This window comes from Apteryx mantelli, chromosome 4 (assembly GCF_036417845.1).
Source record: "Apteryx mantelli isolate bAptMan1 chromosome 4, bAptMan1.hap1, whole genome shotgun sequence".
Taxonomy (NCBI): domain Eukaryota; kingdom Metazoa; phylum Chordata; class Aves; order Apterygiformes; family Apterygidae; genus Apteryx; species Apteryx mantelli.
Genome location: NC_089981.1, coordinates 89,263,625 through 89,286,209, shown reverse-complemented (window position 1 = coordinate 89,286,209; position 22,585 = coordinate 89,263,625). Strand labels below are relative to the sequence as shown.

The 22,585-nt window shown below is 42.8% G+C and overlaps 1 protein-coding gene across 1 annotated transcript in view; it reads left to right on the top strand.

The window, feature by feature from the left end:
- The window catches only part of FANCM (FA complementation group M), a 76,939-nt gene extending 55,098 nt beyond the window's left edge, over nt 1-21,841 (top strand). Inside the window, exons 14-23 of the mRNA XM_067295715.1 lie at nt 7,790-9,788; nt 11,563-11,642; nt 11,755-11,823; nt 12,360-12,497; nt 15,167-15,323; nt 16,096-16,202; nt 17,201-17,767; nt 18,568-18,952; nt 20,520-20,811; nt 21,603-21,841. Of these exons, the coding sequence (XP_067151816.1) occupies nt 7,790-9,788; nt 11,563-11,642; nt 11,755-11,823; nt 12,360-12,497; nt 15,167-15,323; nt 16,096-16,202; nt 17,201-17,767; nt 18,568-18,952; nt 20,520-20,811; nt 21,603-21,750 (3,942 nt within the window). The 3' untranslated portion in view covers nt 21,751-21,841. The remainder of the gene's footprint in view (nt 1-7,789; nt 9,789-11,562; nt 11,643-11,754; nt 11,824-12,359; nt 12,498-15,166; nt 15,324-16,095; nt 16,203-17,200; nt 17,768-18,567; nt 18,953-20,519; nt 20,812-21,602) is intronic.
- The last annotated feature ends 744 nt before the right edge of the window (nt 21,842-22,585 follow it).

Sequence of the window (22,585 nt, the reverse complement as noted above, 5' to 3'; positions counted from 1 at the left end):
TCAGATGTTCTGAAACATCTACTCTGCCTCTGTAGCCTCTTCCCATAATTACCTGTTCCCATAATTGCTAGGGTGCCCCCTATTTTGCTAATAGGTCTTCCTTTTTAATGATCTTCTAAGTGTTTTTATAGCTGTATTTGTTGTATAGTCGAATACTCTCTGAAATTAGTGTGTCAATCAAATATGTACAGAAAGGTAAGTGAAGAGCAGCCAGTTGCCGGGGCAGGTGGTGTCTCTTCAAGAACTCCAAAGGAGCTTTGATAGGAATCTGTTCAACTGTTAATAGCGGTATATAACCAGCCAGGGCGTCACAGGGCTGGGAGGCGTCAGATAGCGAGTTTGGTTTTGAAGAAGGTGTCGGGTAGCGGCCGAAGCGGAAGTTAACGGTTCCTTCCAGGCAGGGAAGCTGCTGGAAACCAAAGCAACAGTCGAATTAGTAATTGTATCAATAGGGTGACACTGGTAGGAAGAGAAATATCACGGGTTTTATAGAGGGGAATTGTGGTTTCTGTGTCCGTTAGCCGACTTTAATAAAACAGCTAAGGATGTGTCTAAGGGTCCTCGGGCACGTCTGATATACCTGAACTTCCACAGCGTTTTTGGCAGTGTTCCTCCCCCAGGGTCTCTTGCGGAAGCCAAGCAATCGCGGAATAAGCGGGGTCGATTAGTGACCGGCTGATGAGCAGAATCAAAGGTATCAACGGTGGCCAGTCTTCCCATGGCAGAGAGGTTAGCGCTGAAACCCCATCAGCATCAAAATTGTTGAACGTATTTGTAAGTGACCTGGAAAGGATTGATTTTAATGGCAATGTATAATTATTTTGGGTAAGAAAAAAAAAAAGATGGTCGCGATGAGTCACAGCAGAATCTCTTACCCTGTGAGCAGGTTCTAAAAATTTGGTGAATTAAATTCTGTTCCAGTAAGTTCAAAGTCATTTGGGGGAGAAAGCTGCCTTAGCCAGAGAAAAGCTGTGCTGTGCACTTCTGTGTACGCGTTAGTTCAGTGACCGCCATCAGTCAAAAAAGTGATTCGGATGTTAGAAATAAGCGGGAAAGGAATAGAAAATAAAACAGAAAAAAACTGTTATGATAAAAATGTCACGTGTGCATGTCTTGTGTCCGACATGCCGTTTTATTCGTTCTGCTTTAAGTGAGATATCAGAAACAGCAAATAGCGAATGTGAATAGGAGCTGTGGGTGGTTTCATGTAACGCGAGCACTAAGAGGCATCTAGTAAAATTATTGATCATCTGATTTAAACCAAAGAGCACCTACAACATAATTAAACTGTGAAACCTGTTGCCATATACTATTGTTCAGGCTGAAAATTAAGTTAAAAAAGTGGGATAAATTCACGGATGACAGGTTCATCCACTGCAGCTACAGTCAGTGGTGTAGATGTAACCTCCAGCCCGCGCAGGCTGCACGTTGGATGGCCGGGGGGGCAGAGGGGGATGTTTTGGGGAGGGAGCGCTCCAGAATTTCGTTATTTTGACGCTCTCTCTCCCTTGCTGGTCAGATACCAGACCCTGGGTTAAAGCAGCCGTTGTCTGACACTTGTCGGTATTTTTTTCCTTTTCCTTTTCTTGCTTGTTTGTGGGGAGTGGGGCAAGACTGGTCCTGGGGGAGAGCGTTTAAGGCGCAGTGTTTTGCAGACTGCATGACAGGGAGTCTTCTGTGCATCGAGGGGCAAACTCCAGGGATTGCTCTTGAGTGTTACTGGATCAGCTGATCACCTAAGAGGATAAATTTGTAACTCTTTGTCATTCAAATAGACTGGAATATGCTGATTTGATATCTGCTCTACCACCATCCGTAGTGTTGTAATTATTATTAATATGCATGTTAAAACATAAGATAACTGGAAAATACTCACTTAACTACGTTAGCAGCAATTTCTCCACCAGGTTTAATACTCAGTATTAAAACTAAAAATGCAAAAGCCTTTCTTCCCTGGATCTAACCAAAAAAACATTCTGAAAATAGGTTTTCCTGTTTTGAGTCAGAGCAGACTTGAATGCCAGTTGTTCTGCTGTTTTTACCTTAGTTTAAATCAAACTTTGAATTACGAAAGTTAAAATTGTTAAAATGTATATAATATCTATTTACAGACTTATCTTTTCATTTTCAAATAGCACAACCACCAAGGTTTTGACAGGAATTTGAATCTAGTTAGGAAATGTATATCCAAAGCAGCTTATGAGGGTGGAGAGGGTGGTGTTAATTTTGATTCTGACATTAGGTGCCTAAATTTAAATGCTACAGAGGGAAATTGGAATAAGCAAAACTTTATATACATATATATATTTATATTTTTATATATTTATATATGAAGTTTTTAATATCTTGTTTACTTTTTCTATTTTCTCTATTAAGAAATCTATTGCTTTTTAAACTGAACCAGTAATTCTAAGCAAGGTCATCGATTTAGGACGATAATACGAGAGAGGGGGCTGTTTTCCGCTCCTGCATGACCTATTTACTGAGTGGCTGATACACACTGGAACTTACTGGCTTGTGGAAGAGCTGATCAGACAATTTAAGATTTTGCAAGTTGTACACGTTCAGGCTAAATCGTGATAATGAGAACTCTGCCCTTGCACGCCATCAACAGTAACTAGATGTTCTGGGAGAAAGTATTTTGAATAGGAGAGAGTGTTTTGCATGACTAAGTTGACTAAAGCAAACCCCATGTAAGCCTGCAATTAGGTTACTGACGTTTGCCCTACATGCTAAATTTGTCTTCTGGGCTGTTGTCTTCACACACAGCAGTTCTCCTAGACAATTTTCTTTTATTTTTTTCCTCCCCCTGTAAGTCCTGTTGACTACCTTCGTAATTTTAGAAAATGAATGTTCATATATGTAAATATAGCTAGATATAACTAATACTTATTTTTAGATATGATTTGTTGATTTTTTTGCTTGTTTGTTGAAATAGTTGTGCTGAACATAAATTGGGCTTCCAATAAAAGACAGAAATCTTGTAAATACAAATTTAAGGACAAAAACTAATTTTTATGTCCTTTGGGTACATAATTAAGAATAGCCAATCAAGAATAGATGAGGAGGGATCTCCCCCCCCCCCCGAAGACACACACCCTACTAGCAGCTTATATCAAAATGACCCTGACCTCATAAATTATTCATTAGATTAAGCACTCTGCCTTGTTCCGGTGTTTAATCAGAGCAGAAAGCACTGGTGTGCTAACTTGTGCTGATGAGTGCTGCGTGAAGCCGACTTGATAGTCTGCAGGATTTTCCTGAATCACTCCTGCTTGAACAATTAGTGAGCTACTTTTGGCCATTTTTTATTTCTTTATCTGCTAAATCGAAGACCCTTCCATAAATTTCTGTTCCTGTGCATGTACTTAGTACACTTAAAGTTAGGTCACCCCTTACCTTTCCCTGTCAAACTACGTAGGTTGAACTCCTTGAGTCTCTTGCAATAAGATATATTTGTAGGAACTTATATAGCTTTTGGCTGTCCAGAAACCCACCTGACGTTTTTGGCAGTCTTTCTCACAAGCGGCTGGTAGTAGGGGAACCCGCTAGGTGTTGAACCTATGCCAGTTACATAGGCGCTCATATCCCTGCTTTAACTTGCTATTTTCTTGCTAATAATAAAATGCCATGATTGCATTTGCTTTTTTGGTCATGGCAATATGCTGTAAGTTTATGCATTGGGCTGGAAGTATGGTTTCTCTCTTTAAAGTATTTCATCTTGAATGTAAAGCAAATTTTCTTTGTTCCTAACATAAAAAGACCCATATGGGGACATGTATCGTACTTCCTCATGACGCTCTCCCACCCTCTCTTTCTGCCTCAAGAAATTCCTGAGGTGGATGTGATTTCGAAGGGGGTATTTAGTGACTCTTACTGGATTTCTCTTCCATGGACGTGGGCAGTTGTCCTTTAAATCTTGTACTGGAAGAGGGGGTGAACAGCTGATTCCTACCTGCTGTTCATAGGCCACGTGTGGTTTTGCCAACCACTGCTGCATCCTCAAGTAGTCATTTCTTTTGTGGGCTCAAGGATCCTAGTTTATTTGATTGTTTCTTATATAGAAAGCCATTCCATGCTATGCTTATTCTTGCTGCTTTTCTCAGAACTTTTCCCAATTCTAGTAGATCAGTTTTGAGATAAGGAGGCTAGACCTACATATACTGCTCAAGCTACAGGATAACCATGGGCATATGTCATGGCTTCATGAGGTTCCTCACTGCAACATCTCCTCATTCCTGTTTTCTATCTTGTACCCAATTACTTATCCATGCAAGAAATTTTCCTGTTTTGGCACCTCTGCTTAAGTTCCTTTAAAGATTTTGGCAGAGACTTTGAAAGCCTTTCGGAAAGCCAAGAAGACTGTATGCCTGAGAACATCCTCGTGTTTTTGCTTGTTGGCCCCTTTACAGAAGTTTAATGGGTTTGTAAAGTATGATTTTTATTTTCAAAAGCAATATTGCCTCTTCTGAAGAAGACTCATCCACTAATTATGTTATTTACTATAGCTTCTTCAAATTTAGCAGATTAGCAGCCTATAGCTTTCCAAATCTCCCCAGGATTATTAAAAGAAAAGGCGGCATATTTTCTGCACTCTAGTTCCTGAATTATGTAGTTTGCAGTAAGCCAGAGATTACATACCACCCTTAGCAGTTCAGGAACTTCATTCTTGAGTTTCTTTAGGTCTCTTGGATGTCGTGATATGGTTCTTATTTGTTGCTGTACATTTAGATGTACAGCTTCGTGTTTGACCATATTAAAACACAGATTGTTTTCTTTTATCTCATTTACTCCCTGGTCCAGACATCATTTGAATTTCGGCTACTTGCCTCCCTCATCATTTTTTGCAGGTCTGATTAGTGCTGAGTTTGTTTTATTTTGGTTCACTGGTATAAATGCGGAACAGTGTAGGGCCAAGCATGATCTGTGCTGGGCCTATTAGAAATATACTGGGTGGAGAAGAGCAGTGGTTTGTGGGTTGGTGGTTTGGCAGCTAATCAATCTTCAATCCACTTAATGTATATTGTGTTTTTATAATGCTTGGATACTGTAATCAAAACATTATGTAACATCCAGTCATGTTACTTAGAGAAATCTAAGCATTTCGTTATCAGCACCGTTACCTTGTCAGCAAAGCATATAATCTCCCCAGATGACATTTATGAAGTTAATTTGTCCAGGTCTTATTGATTGCTGTTTGTTATTGCTCTTCTTTTATTTTATATGAAGAGTTCCAGATCTTGATTCTTTGTTTTGACTGAGCTTGAAGGAAGATAATTGTTTGGAACCTACAAATACCAAAATCATCCTTTAATCCTTTTTTAATAATTGCTTCCTTCACTATTTTGGCATTAAGACTTTGTTTAAGTCAGCATTTATAGTCTGGGGAACTCCTTGTCATGCTCTTGGTTAAAAATCTTAGCTGCAGTTCCTTTCGATGTGGTCATTTATAAAGGCCAGATAACCGAAGCTTGGGCAATAGGTGCGCAGCAGCTGAGTGACATCTTCTTTAGTGGCAAATGGAGTAGAAGGTGTTTCACAGCTCTGCAGAACTGGCTCTAGCAACTTAATCCCTCCTCCTGCTCTACCATTCTACCGTGCAGACGTTAAAGAAAGTGCACGTTTTGTCACTGAGACACTGGTGTCATTACCGTAAACAGGACTTGTTACCAGCTGTGCCCCGACCCCGAAACAGCATGTCCACAGATTTTCTTCTTTATTCTGCATGTGATCCTTTGTGCGCCTTCGGTACGTGAAGTTAGCATTAAAATCTAAATACTGATTTTTGTTTTGTTTTTTTATTTCATAAAATGTGTGAGAGCAAGCAAATTGTGTTGATACTGGCTAGTGGCTCTGTCTGCTGAAGCCTCTCAGAGAGGACCTGAAGTTATGGGAGGATGTGATCAGTCTTCAAAAACGTGAAAGATAGCTTGGAATCTCAGCCAGGGGTTATTTGCAGGAATAAATTTAGACAAAACTGCCAGGAGTAATTTTAGGTATAGTCCTCTGTCTTGTGGAATGGGATAGGCTGACTTTGCAGACTTTCTTCCAGATCTTCTTTTCCATGATTGACTTCTCTGGCTCCCATAAGAAGTCTGGCAGTATAAGGTAGTTCAGCAGCAGCTTCAGGTGCATCATCTGACTGTTTAATTTCTTCACAATCTCTTTCAGAAAAGATCCCCTATCGGTGGCTGGGGTCACAGGTTTGTCGGTTTATCGGTCGCTGGGGCAGAGTCACTGCTGAGGACAGCTCTGTAAGCTTTCCTGGCCAGCTCGACTGCGCGCAGAGCAGTTGTTGGAGAAAGGAGAAGTCATGTTCTCTGTGAGTGACGACCAGGGGTTATGCCCGCGGGAGAGGAGCCTGCCCTTCGCATGGGTACATGTGAGAGGCGATGAAAGGTCTAGCTTAGGAAGAGGTAGGGAAGGATGGAAGGTCGTTACGTCCTACTGAAGGATATTAATGTTCTTGGGGTTTGGGTAGTGAATATCAGCGTGGCCGGTACAAGCCGAAGTAGGACTGCTGCTCTAATAGGAGCAGGGCTCGGGGTTACGATTAGGAGGACCTCATTTTTTCCTGTTTATATCTGGTAAGACCTTTGGAGAGTGGTTCTTGTGTAGGAAGAAGTTAACCTCCTATTAGAAGAGTCAGTTTTGTCACCCACTGTTCTTTCAAAACACCTTGTGTAATATCAGGGATTAAGGAGTTGAGGGATTTATCTGAGTCAACTGACAAAGAAATTCTACCTTCTCTTCAGTTCTGACATCCTCATTTTCTTTGATCAGTGAAGTAGATCAGAACTTTGAAAGAGGGTTTCAAACCATTTGTGTCAGAGCTTCATTTGCCCTTTTGTTCCTTTTGGAGATCGTATGCCTTAGTTTTGCAATCTTAATTTAAAAGAGAGAGTGAGAAGGACAACAAATAAATAACTTTTCAATTCGAGCAGTTCTCATGGATACCTAGTTGGGAGTCATGTCAAAATCTACTGCTGCCTTTTTCAAGGCTATTTTTTAGAGTTGATTCCCTTTAAACATGACCTGTAAATTTGCTGCTAATTTTAGTATATCAAATTACTTTATTCCTAGAAATGTAATACTGTATTTATTTTAAAGTCTGCTATTCTAAAAGTTTATTTTAAAAGGCATGTCAGTGTATTTATGAACAGAAAATTAATGTATCAGTGGAAAAAAAATAACTTCTGCATGTGTAGGTGAGAAATTCATAATGTGTCATCAATGGCAATAGCAAAAATGGTAGTATAAAGAGAAAAGGGAACTCCAGGCTCACTTGTACTTCAGTAAGGTGTGGGGTTTTGCTTTTTTTTTCTTTTTTTCTCACAGCACCTTTCTAAATTTGCTGGTCCTTCCAGAAATACTGCCTAGTTGCATCAGCCTGTCTGAGGGCTAAGACACCTAGGACATTTCTCACTAACAAGGAGAAGTTCCTTGCTGTTGATATTCTGAGCATTGCATCTTAACTGCAGGGTGCAGATGCACAGTGCAGAGTGCTGTGCGTTGCAGCTCTGCTAAATGCCATCTTCAGTTATGTGTGGTATCTTCTGGTCATGTTAAATCATTCAGGTTTGACTACCCAGGCATGGATTTGCAGTTAAGCTTCCAGCAGACTTTTTGTTTGAAACTTGTGACCTTAAATGCAACGGATTTTCTTTTTTTTCTTCCTAATAAATTTTAGGAGTAGAGAAACCTTGTCACTTATTTAAAATACCCTCTGACAGGTCCGTGTAAATCTGTACGTGTTCATGATAAATATTGCACTTTGTTTTTTCACCAGGGAGACTGCAGCTATGAATTGGAGATTCAGCCTTACTTACATATTGAAGATGTTAATTTTCAAAGGAATAAAAGACCTTTTTCCATGACCAGCTCCGCATTTGATCAGAAAGCACAATCATCTAGAAAAAGCATGGCGCACAGGCCAAAAGTAAAACCATTTTTGCCTTACATAAACGATACTGAGAGTGAATTCATTTCTGCATTTAAAATAAACACAAAGACCCGCAGAAGAACTTCTGGATTAAATTTGGAAGTGCCTGCGTTGCCTGCAGAAACTACTGCTTTAGATTCTTCCTCAGCAAGAGGACTTGCACAGGTTGAAAATACTGATCAGAGCAGTCAAGAAGATGATGAAATAGCAAAGGTGACATTTGACTTAAATGAGTTTACTGACTTATGTGACAGCAGTGAAAGTACTATAAATCATGAAAGTACCATAATAAAGGAATGCAAATCTGTAGATAAAGCTTATAGCGCACTGGGTGCAAACCATACAGATTCTGGTTATGGTAGCTTTACAGTTGAGAAATCACCTGTTTCTTCTGGCTTATTTTATCTTCCTGAATCAGAGTTAGATTCATTTGCACTTGTGACACCATTTGAGGAATCTTCTTGGGTAAAAGGAATATTTTCCTGTGTGCAAAGGCTTTTATCACAATCTCCTCCCCCTTTGAATAAGCTTGATGCTCTTGAAAGCTCCATGGGAAGTGGAGAAGAAGCAATCTGTCCTTTTCCAAATGCTGTTTCCAAAAGTTCTTCAGACAGACTGCAGGACAAAGTCTTTCCCGCTTCTTCTGAAGCTGATTGTTTACTACTGCCGTTTGAAAATCCTTCTGAACTAAGAGCCACCAGTGAATTGTGTGCCTCTGTAAATACCCGTCTTGCAGAACCTATATCATCTTCTGAGGCTGCTGTTGATAAAGCCGAAGAGGGGCCTCACTGGAGTGACAACTTCAGTAGTGTGTTTCACAGTGAAAAACTTACAGAAATTCAAAAGAAAATGCTAACAATAAATCGCGCTCTGGCAAATAACCCTTCAAATAAATGTTTCGTTCAGGAAGGTAAAGATGATCTTGCAGTGAACAAGAAGAAAGTGATTACTGATGAAGAGAAGAGTAAACATTTATTTGAAGGTGAACACATTTATGAAACAAATAATGAATTTTTTTCTACAAATGATGAGCATTTGGTCGTGTCAAATGCAGGTGAGAAAGTTGCTCGGCCAGTTGCAGGAGAAGGCTCTGAATGGTTTCTTTCTGAGGAGTGCTGCACGAATGCTGACAAAACCCGCCAGGAACTGCCAATACGCGGTGAAATCACAACTATGAAAATGTCAGGTGAAACTAGTGTGACTGAGCAATTTCTGGATGATCAAGATCTATACGACTGTTCTCAAGAATTGTTTTCTGTTAACTTTGATCTGGGGTTTTCTATTGAAGAGTGTGAGAATGAAATCTTAGAAGAAGAAGATATGAATGCTAATAATATCAAAAAAGCAAATGGTGCTTCAGGCGATCATGAAGATGTTCAATCTGCTGAAGTTAAAAATAAATTACTGAATGATAACTCCAGGCCTCAAACACCGCCAAAATGGGATGGCGAAAGTCTTGAGAGAGCAAACGTTTTCACGCCGTTGCCATCCCAGAGTTGGAGCACAAGTCGCACAGAAAAGATGGGGAATGCTGCCGCTGCGGTTTCTTCTTGGAAGTCAGGAGACAGAATGGGAAGTGGATCACCTGAAGCTTTGGCTTCTTCACTTTCTACCCCAACAGGGCGAAAGCTTCTGACCATTGAAGGTATCAAAAAAATTCCTCTGAATGTTTCCTCTAGTGTCAGGCAGGAGATTGGAGAGATGCCACTTACAGCAAGAGTAAATGCGAGTCCGCTTAGAAAGCGCTTTGAGAGTTCAGTCTTGGATGCACTTGATTTTCCCTCGGGAAGAACTGAAAACCTAGAAGACGCAAACCTGCATGTTTCCCATGTATTTCCTGCTGAAGGTAGGGATTTCGTGGTAAAGTTAGTTGATAGCTTCATGCTTAAATAAGAGTGTAGAATCCAATATCTCTTGAATCTTAAACTAAGCTTTTTGAGCTAGTTGGGAAGGAGGGTAGAAAAAGGGAATAATGGTTATAATACTAAAAGTTTGCTCCGTGAGGAGACTTTCCAGAAACTTAACATCTTCTAATATACGCCACGTACTAACTAGCCATTCGAAGCTGAAATACATAGATACATGTTAGGTAAAGTACTCTGGGCCGAATCTCTGAAATCTCTTTGCAAGTGCAACCATGTGAGACAACTGTGGGAACTATCGCTGCCTTTAAAGCCCTTTCTTAATGCCCTCGTATCGTATTCGTAATCACCCTGAGCTGTTACACTTCAATCGCTGAATCCATCCCTTCATGTTTTTCTCCCCTTGTTCCTGAGGGGTGGAAACCATCCTGATGGGTTTCTTTCATTTTAGTTGCACGACAACTGATTCGTGTGTTTAACGTTTTCCTGACAATAACTTCTGCTCAAACCTGGATTGTCTTAAAATGGTAACCGTTCGAAGGCTTTAATCTATTTTTGTTTCCTCCTTTCTTTCTCCCCTTCTGCCCTTTTCTGTTTTAGGAACTGTAAATCTTTAAAAATGTTTTTTTCATGTTTTGTGTTCAAATATTGCCAATGCACAGTTGACTGTCCTTCTTCATTCATAATAATCATTCAGGCTTAACGTTACTAAATCTGATTCATAGGGCACTTTGAGTTTTCCTGAATGATTTTGCTATTGTCCTTAAACATTGAAATTAAGCATAAATAGTCTGTTTGGTGCTTAAAGCATCTTTTCTTAGTTGCCTTGGAATTTGCCTGCTGGTCGCCAGATTTTCTGAATACCACTGTTTGCCAAAAGGCACGTTGTCTCCTGAATCATCACCCCTTCAAACTCATGCCTGAGTTTGCTGAATAAAAAAAAATCATGATTTATTAAATTGATTTAATAAGCGCCCCGAGCTGGTGATCTGGGACTGCAGAGGAATTTGGGCGGAAGGGAGCCCCGGAGGCGTGCGGTGCGGCCTCCCGCTTGGAGCGCAGCGAACGCGGAGCCGGGACCGGACCGGCCGCCGCCGGGACCTGCCTGCGCCACCCCGGCGCTCGCGGTCCTCGGCCGAAGGGTCTGCCTTCGCTCCGGGCAGGGCGGCCCGTGTCGGTGCTGGGCCGCTGGCCGCTCTCCCGCGGGAACAGCTTCTCAGCCTCCTCCCCTGGGGTGTTGGAAAGCTCCTGCTCGGTCTCTCCTGAAGCCATTTTCACTCCAGACGAGACAAGCCCAGCTTTTTGTTGAAATGAGAATTACTGATACTTAACTACACTCTTTTAGAAGTGGGATGTTTAGGAATTCTGTGCTTTTCCAGACAGCAATCCAAACCGGTGAGTGGTTTAGCGGGAAGCCTCCCTCCCCCTGTCCTGCCAGAAGCATAGCGCTTATTCAGTTTATAAGGGCTCCTTCCCCTTGGTTTCATTTTCACCTTCCTTTTGCTTTATCGGCACTGCCCGCGGTTGCCACTTCTGCTCAGAGAATCTCCAGGGAAGCAGGATTTATTGTGCGTCTCAGCTGGAGCTTATTTATTTTGATTAACAAGGCTAAAGCGAACAATATTTGCCACATAGATCAATAAGTAATCTCCTTTGTAGGTACTTTTGTAAGAGACCGATTTTGGTTGTTCAGTTATGGCAATATTGTATTGTGAACAACACGTTTTCTTACAAATGCTGCTTGCTGTTTCTCTGTAGGAACAAGCAGTGAAAGTGAAGAAGAGATTGTTATCCGAAGAAAAAACAGGAAAAAAGAAAATGTTTTGAAGTCCCCTGACGTGAGTCTTACTGGAGGGGAAGAAAAAAAAAGACGAGAAGCAAAAAAGCCAAGAAAGCCAAACATAGAAGCAAAAATCATCTTTGCAATTATACTTATTTCTGTTTATATAGGTTATGAATGGCAGTGATTTTGAATCGCCAGTTCATGCCGTCAGAAAACGTAGACACCCGCTTAACACGGTTAGTGTGTGCTTTGGTGATACAGAGGAAGAATAATTCAAACTTGTTTATGGATTATATTTTTAAACATTTAATCTTCAGTCAGCAGGCAAGCGCTCTTACTAAAAAGATTTTATGCTATCTGACCTAAGCAAATCAGAATGTCATTTTTTCCCTTCCTTCAGTTCTTTCCCAAGGTCTCCTAAGATGAATTTGTAGTTGTTTGGCAGTGAATTATTGTTATAGATGTAAGAGCTGAGCCTCTTCCGTTGTGAGAGGCAGTAAAATAACCTCTCTTCCACAAAGCTTTGAGTCAGCAGAATGTTCATGTCACATTTAACCTGATTTTTCTTCCAGATAACATATGTTCTTGTTCCTTTCTGAAGAGGTGCTACTTTTCTATTTAATAGAATGGTTCGCATCATTGTATTTTGCAATTTCAAGTGTGAAAATCGGACACTGCTGAAAAAAAATGATGTTGAAGGATGTGTGTGTAATTAAAATGCTTTGCTTGCTTTAGCCTTGCTTATTAAAGTGCTTGTGACGTGTTCCTCTAGTCGGATGTGTCCAGCAATGACAGCATGGATCTTCACGAGAGCTCCAGGAGGAGCCCGGAGAGCAGCTCAGCACCCTGTAACAAGAAACAGCCAAGAAGTGTGAAACGGCCAAAGGTCAAGAGCAGCTTTACATGCAAGGTATGAGGTTACGTGTCCCTTTTAACACTTCGAAGGGCAAATTTGGAGCAGGTTGCCCTGAAGTTGTAATTTAGATAACTAAAGTGCTTTGTCATAGCTGTACATATGTAAGTATAGACATTTGCATTGTTTCAACAAAAGAACCAAAACTAGAATTGGTGAGATTCTACTTCGTCTCCAAACTGCAAGAATAAACTGCAAATATTTTCCAACTTCTCTAAATTTAAATTAAAAACACATAAAATGTCAAAATTGCTGAGCACTGGTTTCACATCCTTAGGACAAAAATTTACTGTGTCATGGAGCCATTCGTTCTGGAGCCTCTGTGTGTGTGTATGTCTATTTTTATGGCATTATGTAGACTCTCATGCTACAACTGTATTACAGTAGACATGCGGTTGGGCAGCAGTTCACTTTTAGGACGTCATTTAGTAGCGTTGATGCCAATATCTGTTTCACACAAGTTTGTTGCAAATTGGAGATGAGATGAAACCTTGGAACACTGGATATTGATTTGAACTCTCACCTCCGTTGCCCGACTTTCAAAGGAGTCTCCCAGACCCTGCGTAATAACATTCTGAAGCAAAATAGGAATTTACACCATGAGTAAGGAGATACCCAAAGATCAGTCAGACTTGGGAAATTCAGGTACTTTTCCAGAACTTACGCTATTAGGACATTTGATCATACGAATATATGACCTGCTCTACTGGTTTCAACTTTGAACATCTTAAGAGAGTAAATGCTCTCTCGACCCAAAGCTTAAGTCTTAGCTCAGTATTTCATACTTTAATCTGTCACTGCATCAGGAACTTGTTGAGAGGGTGCAGGGCTGGGATTTTATGTTCACAGTAAGTTGAAAAGCTCTTAGATAGGCATGGATGTGCGTTCCACTAGGAGGAGATTAAGCAATCAGGACTCCAGGGCACATTATGTTGCATATTTTTAATGCTTGATCCAACACACAGAGAAAAGTATCTTGTGGTTCCTAACTTGAACAGTGCCTTTCAGGAGCGCACTTCTAGCCAGCAGGATCATCTTCGTTATGGAGACTTCCCCGTAGTATCAGTACTTTATGGTCTGGAATACAAAGAATAAGGGAGGTGAAATTAAACATTTCTTTGAACGGAGACCAAAAGGTTCATGGAAAAGAGTATGTTATCTGTGTTCTTATGAAATCCTACTCTGCCTTCACATGTCATCTTATCCAAACATCATATGGATGAACATGTCAGAATTCTACAACCTCAGAAGATCCAAGACGTCAGAATCCTTCTGCTAGCCCACCACCAGAATTACTGATAAAGGAGTTGTAAGCCTGGCAGTGATCTGTGATTAGATTAACTGAGCTTGTGAAAAGTCCAGTGTGACCAGAACAGCCATCCGGCACTGGATGAGATTCAGTAGATAATTTAAGCACCTGGTAGTGCTTTATTTCCTATGTGTGACCAGAGTCCTGACTATTAGTTTCTGCTTTCACGGTGTGTTGCTGCAGAGTTTGTCCTCTCCACAGTCCTCCACAAATAGGAAGGATGAAGACTAACTGGCAATAGCACTGAGTGGTCTTTCCTGTAAGCAGGTGACCTCGATGTGTTTGAAAATCATCAAAACTCTCCTAGCAAAGGAACCATTAATAATGCCTGTCAGGCTTGCTAATTGGTGTAAGCAGAGAGCTAAAAGAGACCAGACTTAGGAAAATTTGGAAAATCGGAAATGTCACTTATTATATGCAAAAGGTGCCTCACTCTTCCTTGTGGTAAAGCAAAATGTACAGCTTTGTACGTTATAGTCTAAACATCCCGACGGCAAACAAATCATTCTTCTGGAGTAACTGAGATACGTAATGATTATTCTTCCTTTTTTTTTTTCCAGATTTTACTTTAATGCGTTATAGCTGAAATTATAAGAGAAAAAATTAGCTTAGTATGAAGTGTCTCTGAAAAGACATCTTCCTGACCTTTTTGTTTGGTTTCCCTGAACATCCTTCGGTATATTCCGCTGTCTGTTACTGAGGGAACTTCGAGGTTTGTATCATGTCTCCTTCACTGCAGTCCCTGTGTGAAGCGTCTCAAATTCCACGAAAGAAGAGAATTTCCTCAATAATCAGTTGCGTTGTCTAATGAAACAAGCCAGAGTCCTAAGCAGGAAAGGGCAAACCAATATGTCATCTGCATCTGAACTTTCTGATGGACTTAGCTTCAGAGTAATCCAGATTTTTTAATTCAAAACCGCTTTTCTTTAAGCAACTCCAAATTAGAATGAGTAAAACTAGATTGATAAGTTATAAAATAACATAATATTATTGGGTAGCTTAGTTGCAGTGTGTTAGGAAGCTCTGTCTGTACTTAACTAGTCCAGGTGCAAACAGTACTATGCACGCTACGTACCTTTGGCTAGCATTTTTAAATGGCTCCAGGTTCGTCTTTCTGTTGTGGTGGGACCGATCTCTGTGTTCTTCCACGTATTTCACTGAACTTTGTGTTCTTTGCATCACTTCCCTTGTGCAGGACTCTGTTTTCTGAGTCGGAAGCCTAACACCCGTGGGCATCTGAGCAGTTATCTTCTGAATTCATGAACTGATTTAATCAGAGACCTCATATGTAACATTAAATAATTGGGAGCCAGCTTCTCTAACGTTAAATTTGTTTGTATTTTTTTTCATTTTTTAGAATGCAGCAAGACAGTTTTTAGAGGAAGAAGCTGAGCTTTCCCAGCAAGAGGCAGATGGTGTTTCATCTGATGAGAGTGATGATTCAGAAGATGAGCTGAGCTCTTCACTCGCCCAGTTCCTCAACGATGATGCAGAGGTCACACAAGTGTTAAATGGTGAATGAAGAAAATTGTTACGGTTTTAAGATAAGAGTGAAGTGGCGTGCGATAGCCGTGGTCGTTCAGTCAGTCACTGCACATGTCAGTTTATAAGCAGTTAAACTCTTCGGCGGTGGTAAATTAGGTGCTTGCCGTTATTTAGTTGTACCTTCTCTGTTTGTACTCTCGTGAGCTCGTATGTATTAAACGCCTCCCTGAAGGTCTCTGCGTTGCCATAGCTTTGTGCAAGCTTGAGCGAGTCCTTCGAGGCTTGCGCAGTTAGGAGCTCGCCCTTCGCTAAGGAGCAGCCCGTCCCCGCGTGCTCCGTTGTGACTGTGCAGAAACACAATTTTCCCTTTCACTTAGAAATTTCTGAAACTTCCAGGTCTTCTGATACAGAGAGACCTGAAATATGAAATAAAGGTATGAACTGTAAAGATAAAATTACAGTGTTGACACTGTCAGAGATGAGAAAGTAATGGGGGGTTTTTTTGGCTGAGGTGATTTGCTTATCCCTGCACTGATGAACCTTGTCTTTCCCTCGGGTGTCTGCGTTATGGAATCATCTTACTCCCATTAAAGAGGTTCCCAGAAATTGTTGCTGAGGATTTTCCTCCTCCACTGAGAGTTTTTTCAAATTCCTTTTTTTTTCTTTTGTGTGTGAAATACAGGTTTTGGGGAGCTTATAATGGAATTATTTATCATAAAAAACATAATGTAACAATAATGAAAGAAATAATTATATCCTTAATAATACTGCATTCTCTTCTCTTCTCTTTCTTTAATTCAGACTCCGAGATGAAAGGAGTTTACCTGAATTCTGTGCGTAGTCCAGCTCTTGGCAATAGATACAAGATGGTTCACCGTGGATTCAACAACAGCGCGATTTTCTCGCAGGTGTGAAATGAAACGGCTGCCATCCTTGCGAAATTCAGTTTATATATGACTGTATTTGAGTTTTAATCTCACTTTGGAGTGTGGCTTGCAGCCTCTTGTTACTAAGTTCTAAGAAAAGACTTCAGGCCTCATTTGGATTTCTGAGTTTAGAAAGTGCACACGCGGATGTGCTTTGGTGGAAGCTTACACGTTCCTGCTGGAGAGAGGTCGCCGGGCAGGCTGATGCGAAAGCCTCCCGACCGCTGGTCCTCTCTTCTCGCTGAAGAGCAAGGCTGCTGCCGCGATCGCTGCGGCTGGCCGTAGGGGCTGTGCGGTACCTCCAGGGCCATGAGCTTTGCCTGCCGCCGTCACAAGGGTTTCTGACTTTCTGACCGTCCCCCGCGATCCGCCGTTGGGTTCTGCTTTACCCCTAACGCTGCACACGTGCCGTGGCACAAATCGCTTGCTGCGCTGTATTTTCAGTTATGTAGTCTTCAACTTTCCCTCCTTTTTTTACAGAGACCGAACATGGTAAGTAAATGATAAAATTGAAAAATGGATGCTCAGGATGGTTTGTCGGTCCCCTCACTCCCAGCAAGGTCTCTCTGTATCCTCCATTCTTGTATTTTATATCACCTTCAGCACTATAAATGGAGGTCTGTATTTGATGAAAAGGCTAAATTACCTTTTTTTTCTTCTTTTTTGCTCTTAACTCTCTTACTTCTATTGTGATATTACAATTAATAGTCCCATTAAAAGCTTTCTGGTGAAAAACCATGGGCATGACCCAAAAATCTCAATGTACACTCATTTCCAGAATCAGCCACAAGTATGTAGGGCCTCCAGGGAAGCGGCTGAGAAACCAGGTAGCGTGTTCACCACTCTATTTTATGAGTATTAAGAAGCCTGTATGCTCTGTGGTGCTTATGCACAGGATGCACTGGATAAGCAAAATACAGAGCAAGAGCAAAATTAGTGCAGAGTTTCAAAACCTGCTATTTTTGGTTTTCCCCCCGCAGATTCCTGAGCAAGACGAGGCTTATGCAGAAGACAGCTTCTGTGTCGGAGAGGAGGAAGAGGAAACTTGCAGAAAAAGTGACTCCAGCGAGGAGGAAGTGTGCGTTAATTTTGATCTCCTGAATGATGAGAGTTTTGCTAAGGGAAGAAAACAATACCTCACTCGCCGTAGAAAAAAACTGAACCAGGCCAAGATGGAAGAGGACCACACTGCTCCGGTGCCAAAGAAGAAACCATCCCGAATTATTGTCCTTGATGACTCCAGTGGGGAAGAAACGAGTGTCAGTAACGAGAAGCCCATGACAACAGGCTGTTTCAGGACAGAACCGGAAAGTGCTCAGTTACCCAGATCGTCGCCTTCAGTCTCTTCAGCACAGCACAAAGAAATTGCTGGAGAAGTCAGTGCTCATCAGCCTCTGGAGAATAAGGGTCAGATGCTTCTCAGCCTGAAGGCGTCAGTGTCTGAAACACTCGATTTTCACCCAGAAGGTCAAGTCAGGAGCAGATGTTCCTCATCGATTGTCTCTAGTTCTGATTCCAGGAAAGAGGATCCTCGGGCTCCCGCTGAGGTGGGTGTTAATTCGAAACAAGGACTTTCATCTCACCTCACGTTTCGCTAACGAAAGTGGCGTGGGGGGAGCTCGTCCTTGCTGGATTGTTGTTAGGAGGGTTCTCAGAAACACAGCAGCAATAGTGAACGTGCTTCTGGCGATAAAGGCGTAAGTCCATTCTGCTTTTTTTGCTTTACATTACCACCTTTTTCCTTGATATAGGAAGCTTTTGTACTTGCAGTATAACTTGGAGAATGTCTTAGTGATGAATGAATAAAAACCGAGGATTAGATACTGTCTTCAGTCTGACAGTCATGGAGGAATATGGATCTATGTCAAATGGCAGAGAGATCCCAGTAACCTGGGGTCGGAATTACTTTGTTTTTGTAGTTATAAAGTACTGCTTCACTGTCCTAAACTAAAAACCTGCATAGTCTGAGGTTTGATTCCTGAACTTCTGTTATGCTTTTCTGCCTGACTTTTATTGTTTACAATATTCAGTTTTTGTTGAACTCATTATTGTTAGTGAATGCTGCAAACTTCTGTAATTTAAGCCACTGAGTAATTAGGTGCTCAACTGATTTGGGAGATTAAGGTTAGACAGCATTAAAATGTTGATCCGAAAGTGTTAATGTTTTGCAATAAAGCACCATTTTTTAAGGAGATTTTATTAACTAGATTTTTCAAAAAACTGTGGAACAAAGTTTGTGTCTGCTGAGCATCAGTGGTGAAAACCATTTTTTTTATTGGCACGTCATTCTTTGGCCTTGCGCATCTGTGATCACTTAGAGATGCCGTGTGATTCTCAACACTTGCAGGTGGAAAGTTCTTTGAAGAACGCCTGCGTGAACCCTTCAGCTGCATCCTGCTCTGCTTCCCGAAAACCGTCATCAACTCCGAGTCTTACTTCACGTGACCCTCTGGAGAAGGAAGCTTCACTTTGTATCCTGGTAGACAGCCGTGAGATCTCCTCGGGACCAGAAGTAATATCTTCCTTGAAGGCAGTGCACGGCGTGAAGGTGCAGGTTTGCTCGCTGAGCAGTAGCGACTACGTTGTGAGCAACCGCATGGCGGTGGAAAGGAAATTTCAGTCAGAGTTACTGAACTCTGTCAATAGGACTAAAGTGATCCAGCGGATCCAGCGCTTGCAGAGCATGTTTGAGAGAATATGTGTGATCGTGGAAAAGGACAGGGTTAAAACAGGTAGGTATTCCCAGGTGGGGGTGGCACGTGGACGCACCGGTCTCTGCTCAAGGCTCACAGTGGCCGCGGTAGCTGAAATTGGTTATGTTAAAAACCTTTATTTTAGCCTCTGTAGGAGTCTTGCATTGATGGGGTCACCAGCTAAACATTAAAATTTGCTCTGTGCTGAGGGTGCTTAGTACATAGAGGTCCACAACTGGCTAAAGAGGGCTACTCTACTGGCGCGAGGAAAAACAAGTTAACTTGTATTAGTATGGTCAGTTAGTCAATATGCAAAAAAATCAGCTTCGAAACAACCTAAAACAAAGAGGGCAAGAAGGATGCAGTGACGAAAGCGCTTGGCACCGAAATAGCTGGCTCAAGAAAAAGTGGTGTCTGTCAAATGCACAGGAAAATTCTCACCTGTTAAAGGCAGCGGGAGCAGGAGCCAACCTGAGCAAGCCATTCTGCCTATTAAATCCACCTTCAAAAGGTATTAAAAAAGAAAAAGTACGGATTAAAACACACAATAGCTGGTACTTGAATAGTCAGAAGGTAATGAGCTGATTGTAATCAGGTTTTTAGAAAAAGACAAAAAGAGCGCTTGTACGAAGAGTTGCTTTTTTGGAAGCCTGTGTTTGGGCTATTAGCTCATGTTGCAAAGCACAAAACAGATTCTCAAATGCGCCTTTATAATCCCACCTGACTTTACTAAAGCTCGTGGAAAATCTGGGCTATTTCTTAAAGTAATTCATATCGTTCAGACTAGCCCTTTGTTTTAATCATAAGATCCAGATTATGTAGCCTAGTGATTTTACTAATGCTGTCGATTCCCAGTGCCATCCAGAAAATGAAGTGATTCAAAGAAATCCTGCACCTGCTTTAAAAATGATGAAACTAGAGCTCTCGGCTTCAGTTAAACTACAGACATTCAGGGATGTAAAACACTACTACGGAAATGAAGTAATTGTGGATGTAGCTGTGTTTTTGTGACATAAATCTAATAACTGTGACAGTCTAAATATGAATATGATGGTCGAATCGGTCACTGAAGATGCAGATTGTCACGGGGGCGTAGATAAGGGCGTTGCCTTTGCGTTGCCTTTCTGCCCCACTGCTGAAGCCATCGTTCAGTTCCAGCTTTTGTCCAGTTTCTCTAGTTAAACTGTTTTCAAAGTGCTGCTTGTTTCTTATTTGACCCTGTTCGAGTGCTTTCTTGTTACCTCCGTAGCTTTACAAAATCTCTTTAGTCCGTCCGGTTATTCACCATTTACCACATGCTCCTCTCAAGCCTCTCTCGTAATGACCTTTGCATCTAATTTGCATTCTCGGTGCTAATTCCTCAAATCTGCTTCTGGAATAACCAAGTAAATCCTCCTCACCATGACCCATCCCACCTCCTTCCCTCGAGAAGTTTTCCCTCCTCCTGCTTTTGGGTTGTGGGAACTCGAGGCAGTGAATGTGGCTTTGTCGTTAGAAGCCACCTCTACTTTGGTGCTTTGTAAGTGATTCACATTCTAGTTCTTTGCCGTAATTTAGGATTTACAGGTAAATCTCACTGAGTTTTTCTGTTATTTTAACTCTGTAGGAGAAACGTCCAGATTTTTCCAAAGGACTCAGTGCTTTGATGGGGTGCTCTCAGCCTTGGTCCAGGCTGGGATCCGAATCCTTTTTAGCTCTTGCCAAGAGGAAACCGCCACTTTGCTGAAAGACCTGGCTTTGGTGGAGCAGAGAAAAAATGCTGCCATTCTTGTGCCAACCGAAGTGGAGGGTCGCAGGCAGGAACTGCTCAACTTCTACTTGAGCATTCCTAACATGAGCTACTTAGCCGCGCTCAACCTGTGCCACTATTTCGACTCCGTGAAGAAGATGGCCAACAGGTAACGGCGAAGGTGCACTGCAAGTATGTTGAGGCTCTCGTGCCTTGCGGGAGGATGGAGATTGTAGCGCCTTTTCCTTCTCCTTTCCCATCTCTCTAAATTCACCCCGGCCCTTGTGCTAACGGTGTGAATCGGAAACCAGACCTTGATGGCCTTGATGGTGGAGGTGGGGAGAACAGTGATTGATTGCTCCTGGAAAGGACTGCCAAATTCTCCCATCTTTCCCTAATTCAGTAGTTGTTTTGGGCTTTGAGGAGTTGCTTGGTCCTCAGGGACAACTGCGACTGTCCCTGGCCCCTCTTGGGAAGCGGTGCTTGGGCTGATAGCGGTGAGGGGAAGCCTCCCCCGACTTTCCTTCTTCGCTGTCTCACCCAGGACCTTCTGCTGGGCAGAGGTGAGGCAGGATTGCCCGGAGATGCCATTTTTGTGCCTTACTGTTATTCCCAGAGCTCCGCGGGAGCTTTCCTGTCTCCACATCTGCCCTGCCCTCCTCTTTAGGCCTTTCTCAATCTCCTTTCAATAACAGGCAGAGCTTGTTACTCCTGCTTCTGCTGCCCTTCGCCTTTCAGCGGTCATGGCCTTCCCTGTTTCTCTGCAGCTCCTGGGCTTGCTTAGTCTGGTGTGGGCTCAGCCTTAGAAACGGAGAGGGAGGTGAGCGCCGGCAGCTCTGGCATCCTGCTGCTCTCCGCACGCTGGACCCTTCTCCCTGCCTGGTGCTTTCCCGTCCGGCCCGGTATCGTCCCTGCAGCAGCCAGAGCGCGGCGTGCGAGGTGCCTCCTTGTTTCTTGCAGCTCCCTGCTGGACATCGCCACCCGCGCCCGCGTCAGCCAGCAGAAGGCGGAGGAGATCTACCGCTACCTCCGCTACGGCTTTGACGTGCAGATGCTGCCCGAAAACCTCCGCACGAAAGGGAGAAGCGGCGCAGCCGCAAGGAGCTGAGGGCGGCGAGAGGGGGCCTCCAGCGCTGGGGCTGTTTGCTTTTAACTGCACTTTATTACGTTCTCGTTCGCTGTACTATATGTAAATAAACCCTTGCAGAAATCGCCGGGGCTGTGGGGGGGTGTTAGACCCGCGCGCGTTTCTCTCGTCGTGTCCCTGCAGCGCGCCCTGGCCAGGCGGTGCTGTGGTTGGGGGGGGGAGGCCAGCGGGAGCCCGGGGGGTCGGTGCTGGGCCGGGGGCTCCCCAGGTTGGGCTTCCTGCAAAGCGAGCGGAGCCGGGCTGCGGCTTTCTGCTGCCACGCTGTGGCTGCCTGCAGAAATGTCTGTCTGTCCTGTCCCTTTGTCTCCTCTGTAATTGCTGTTTTCTGGCGCAGCCCTTGGAACGAGCAAAAGCTTTGCCTCTGGAGGAGGGAAGTGCACAGAGCCCCGTTCACCCTGCTGAGCATCAGGGAGGCCGAGGGAGGGGGGGGGTGGAGGCGTGTGGCCCCCTGCACCCCGGGGTGCTGATATTTGGTACTGCAGCTGTTGGGGGGGGGCTTAGCTGGGGACCTCTAGGGTTTAGTAAGGCTTGGTTTAGCTTCAGCTCAATTTTTGTAGTAAGTGATTTGCCAGAACCAGTCTCTACTGTAGTTTGCAGTTCAAAGACTTGTAAAGGCCTGAAATTGTTTTTTTTTTTTTTTTTTTTTTTTTTGGGGGGGGGGAGGAGGGCAGGGGGGGAGAGGAGGAGGAGGAAGCATCCATCGTGTAACGCTTTGAGTAAGCACCCAGAGCAGTTCTGGCAGACGGAAGGTGAACGCTGCGTGTACCTTGGCCACAAGTACCTGAGGGTCACAAGC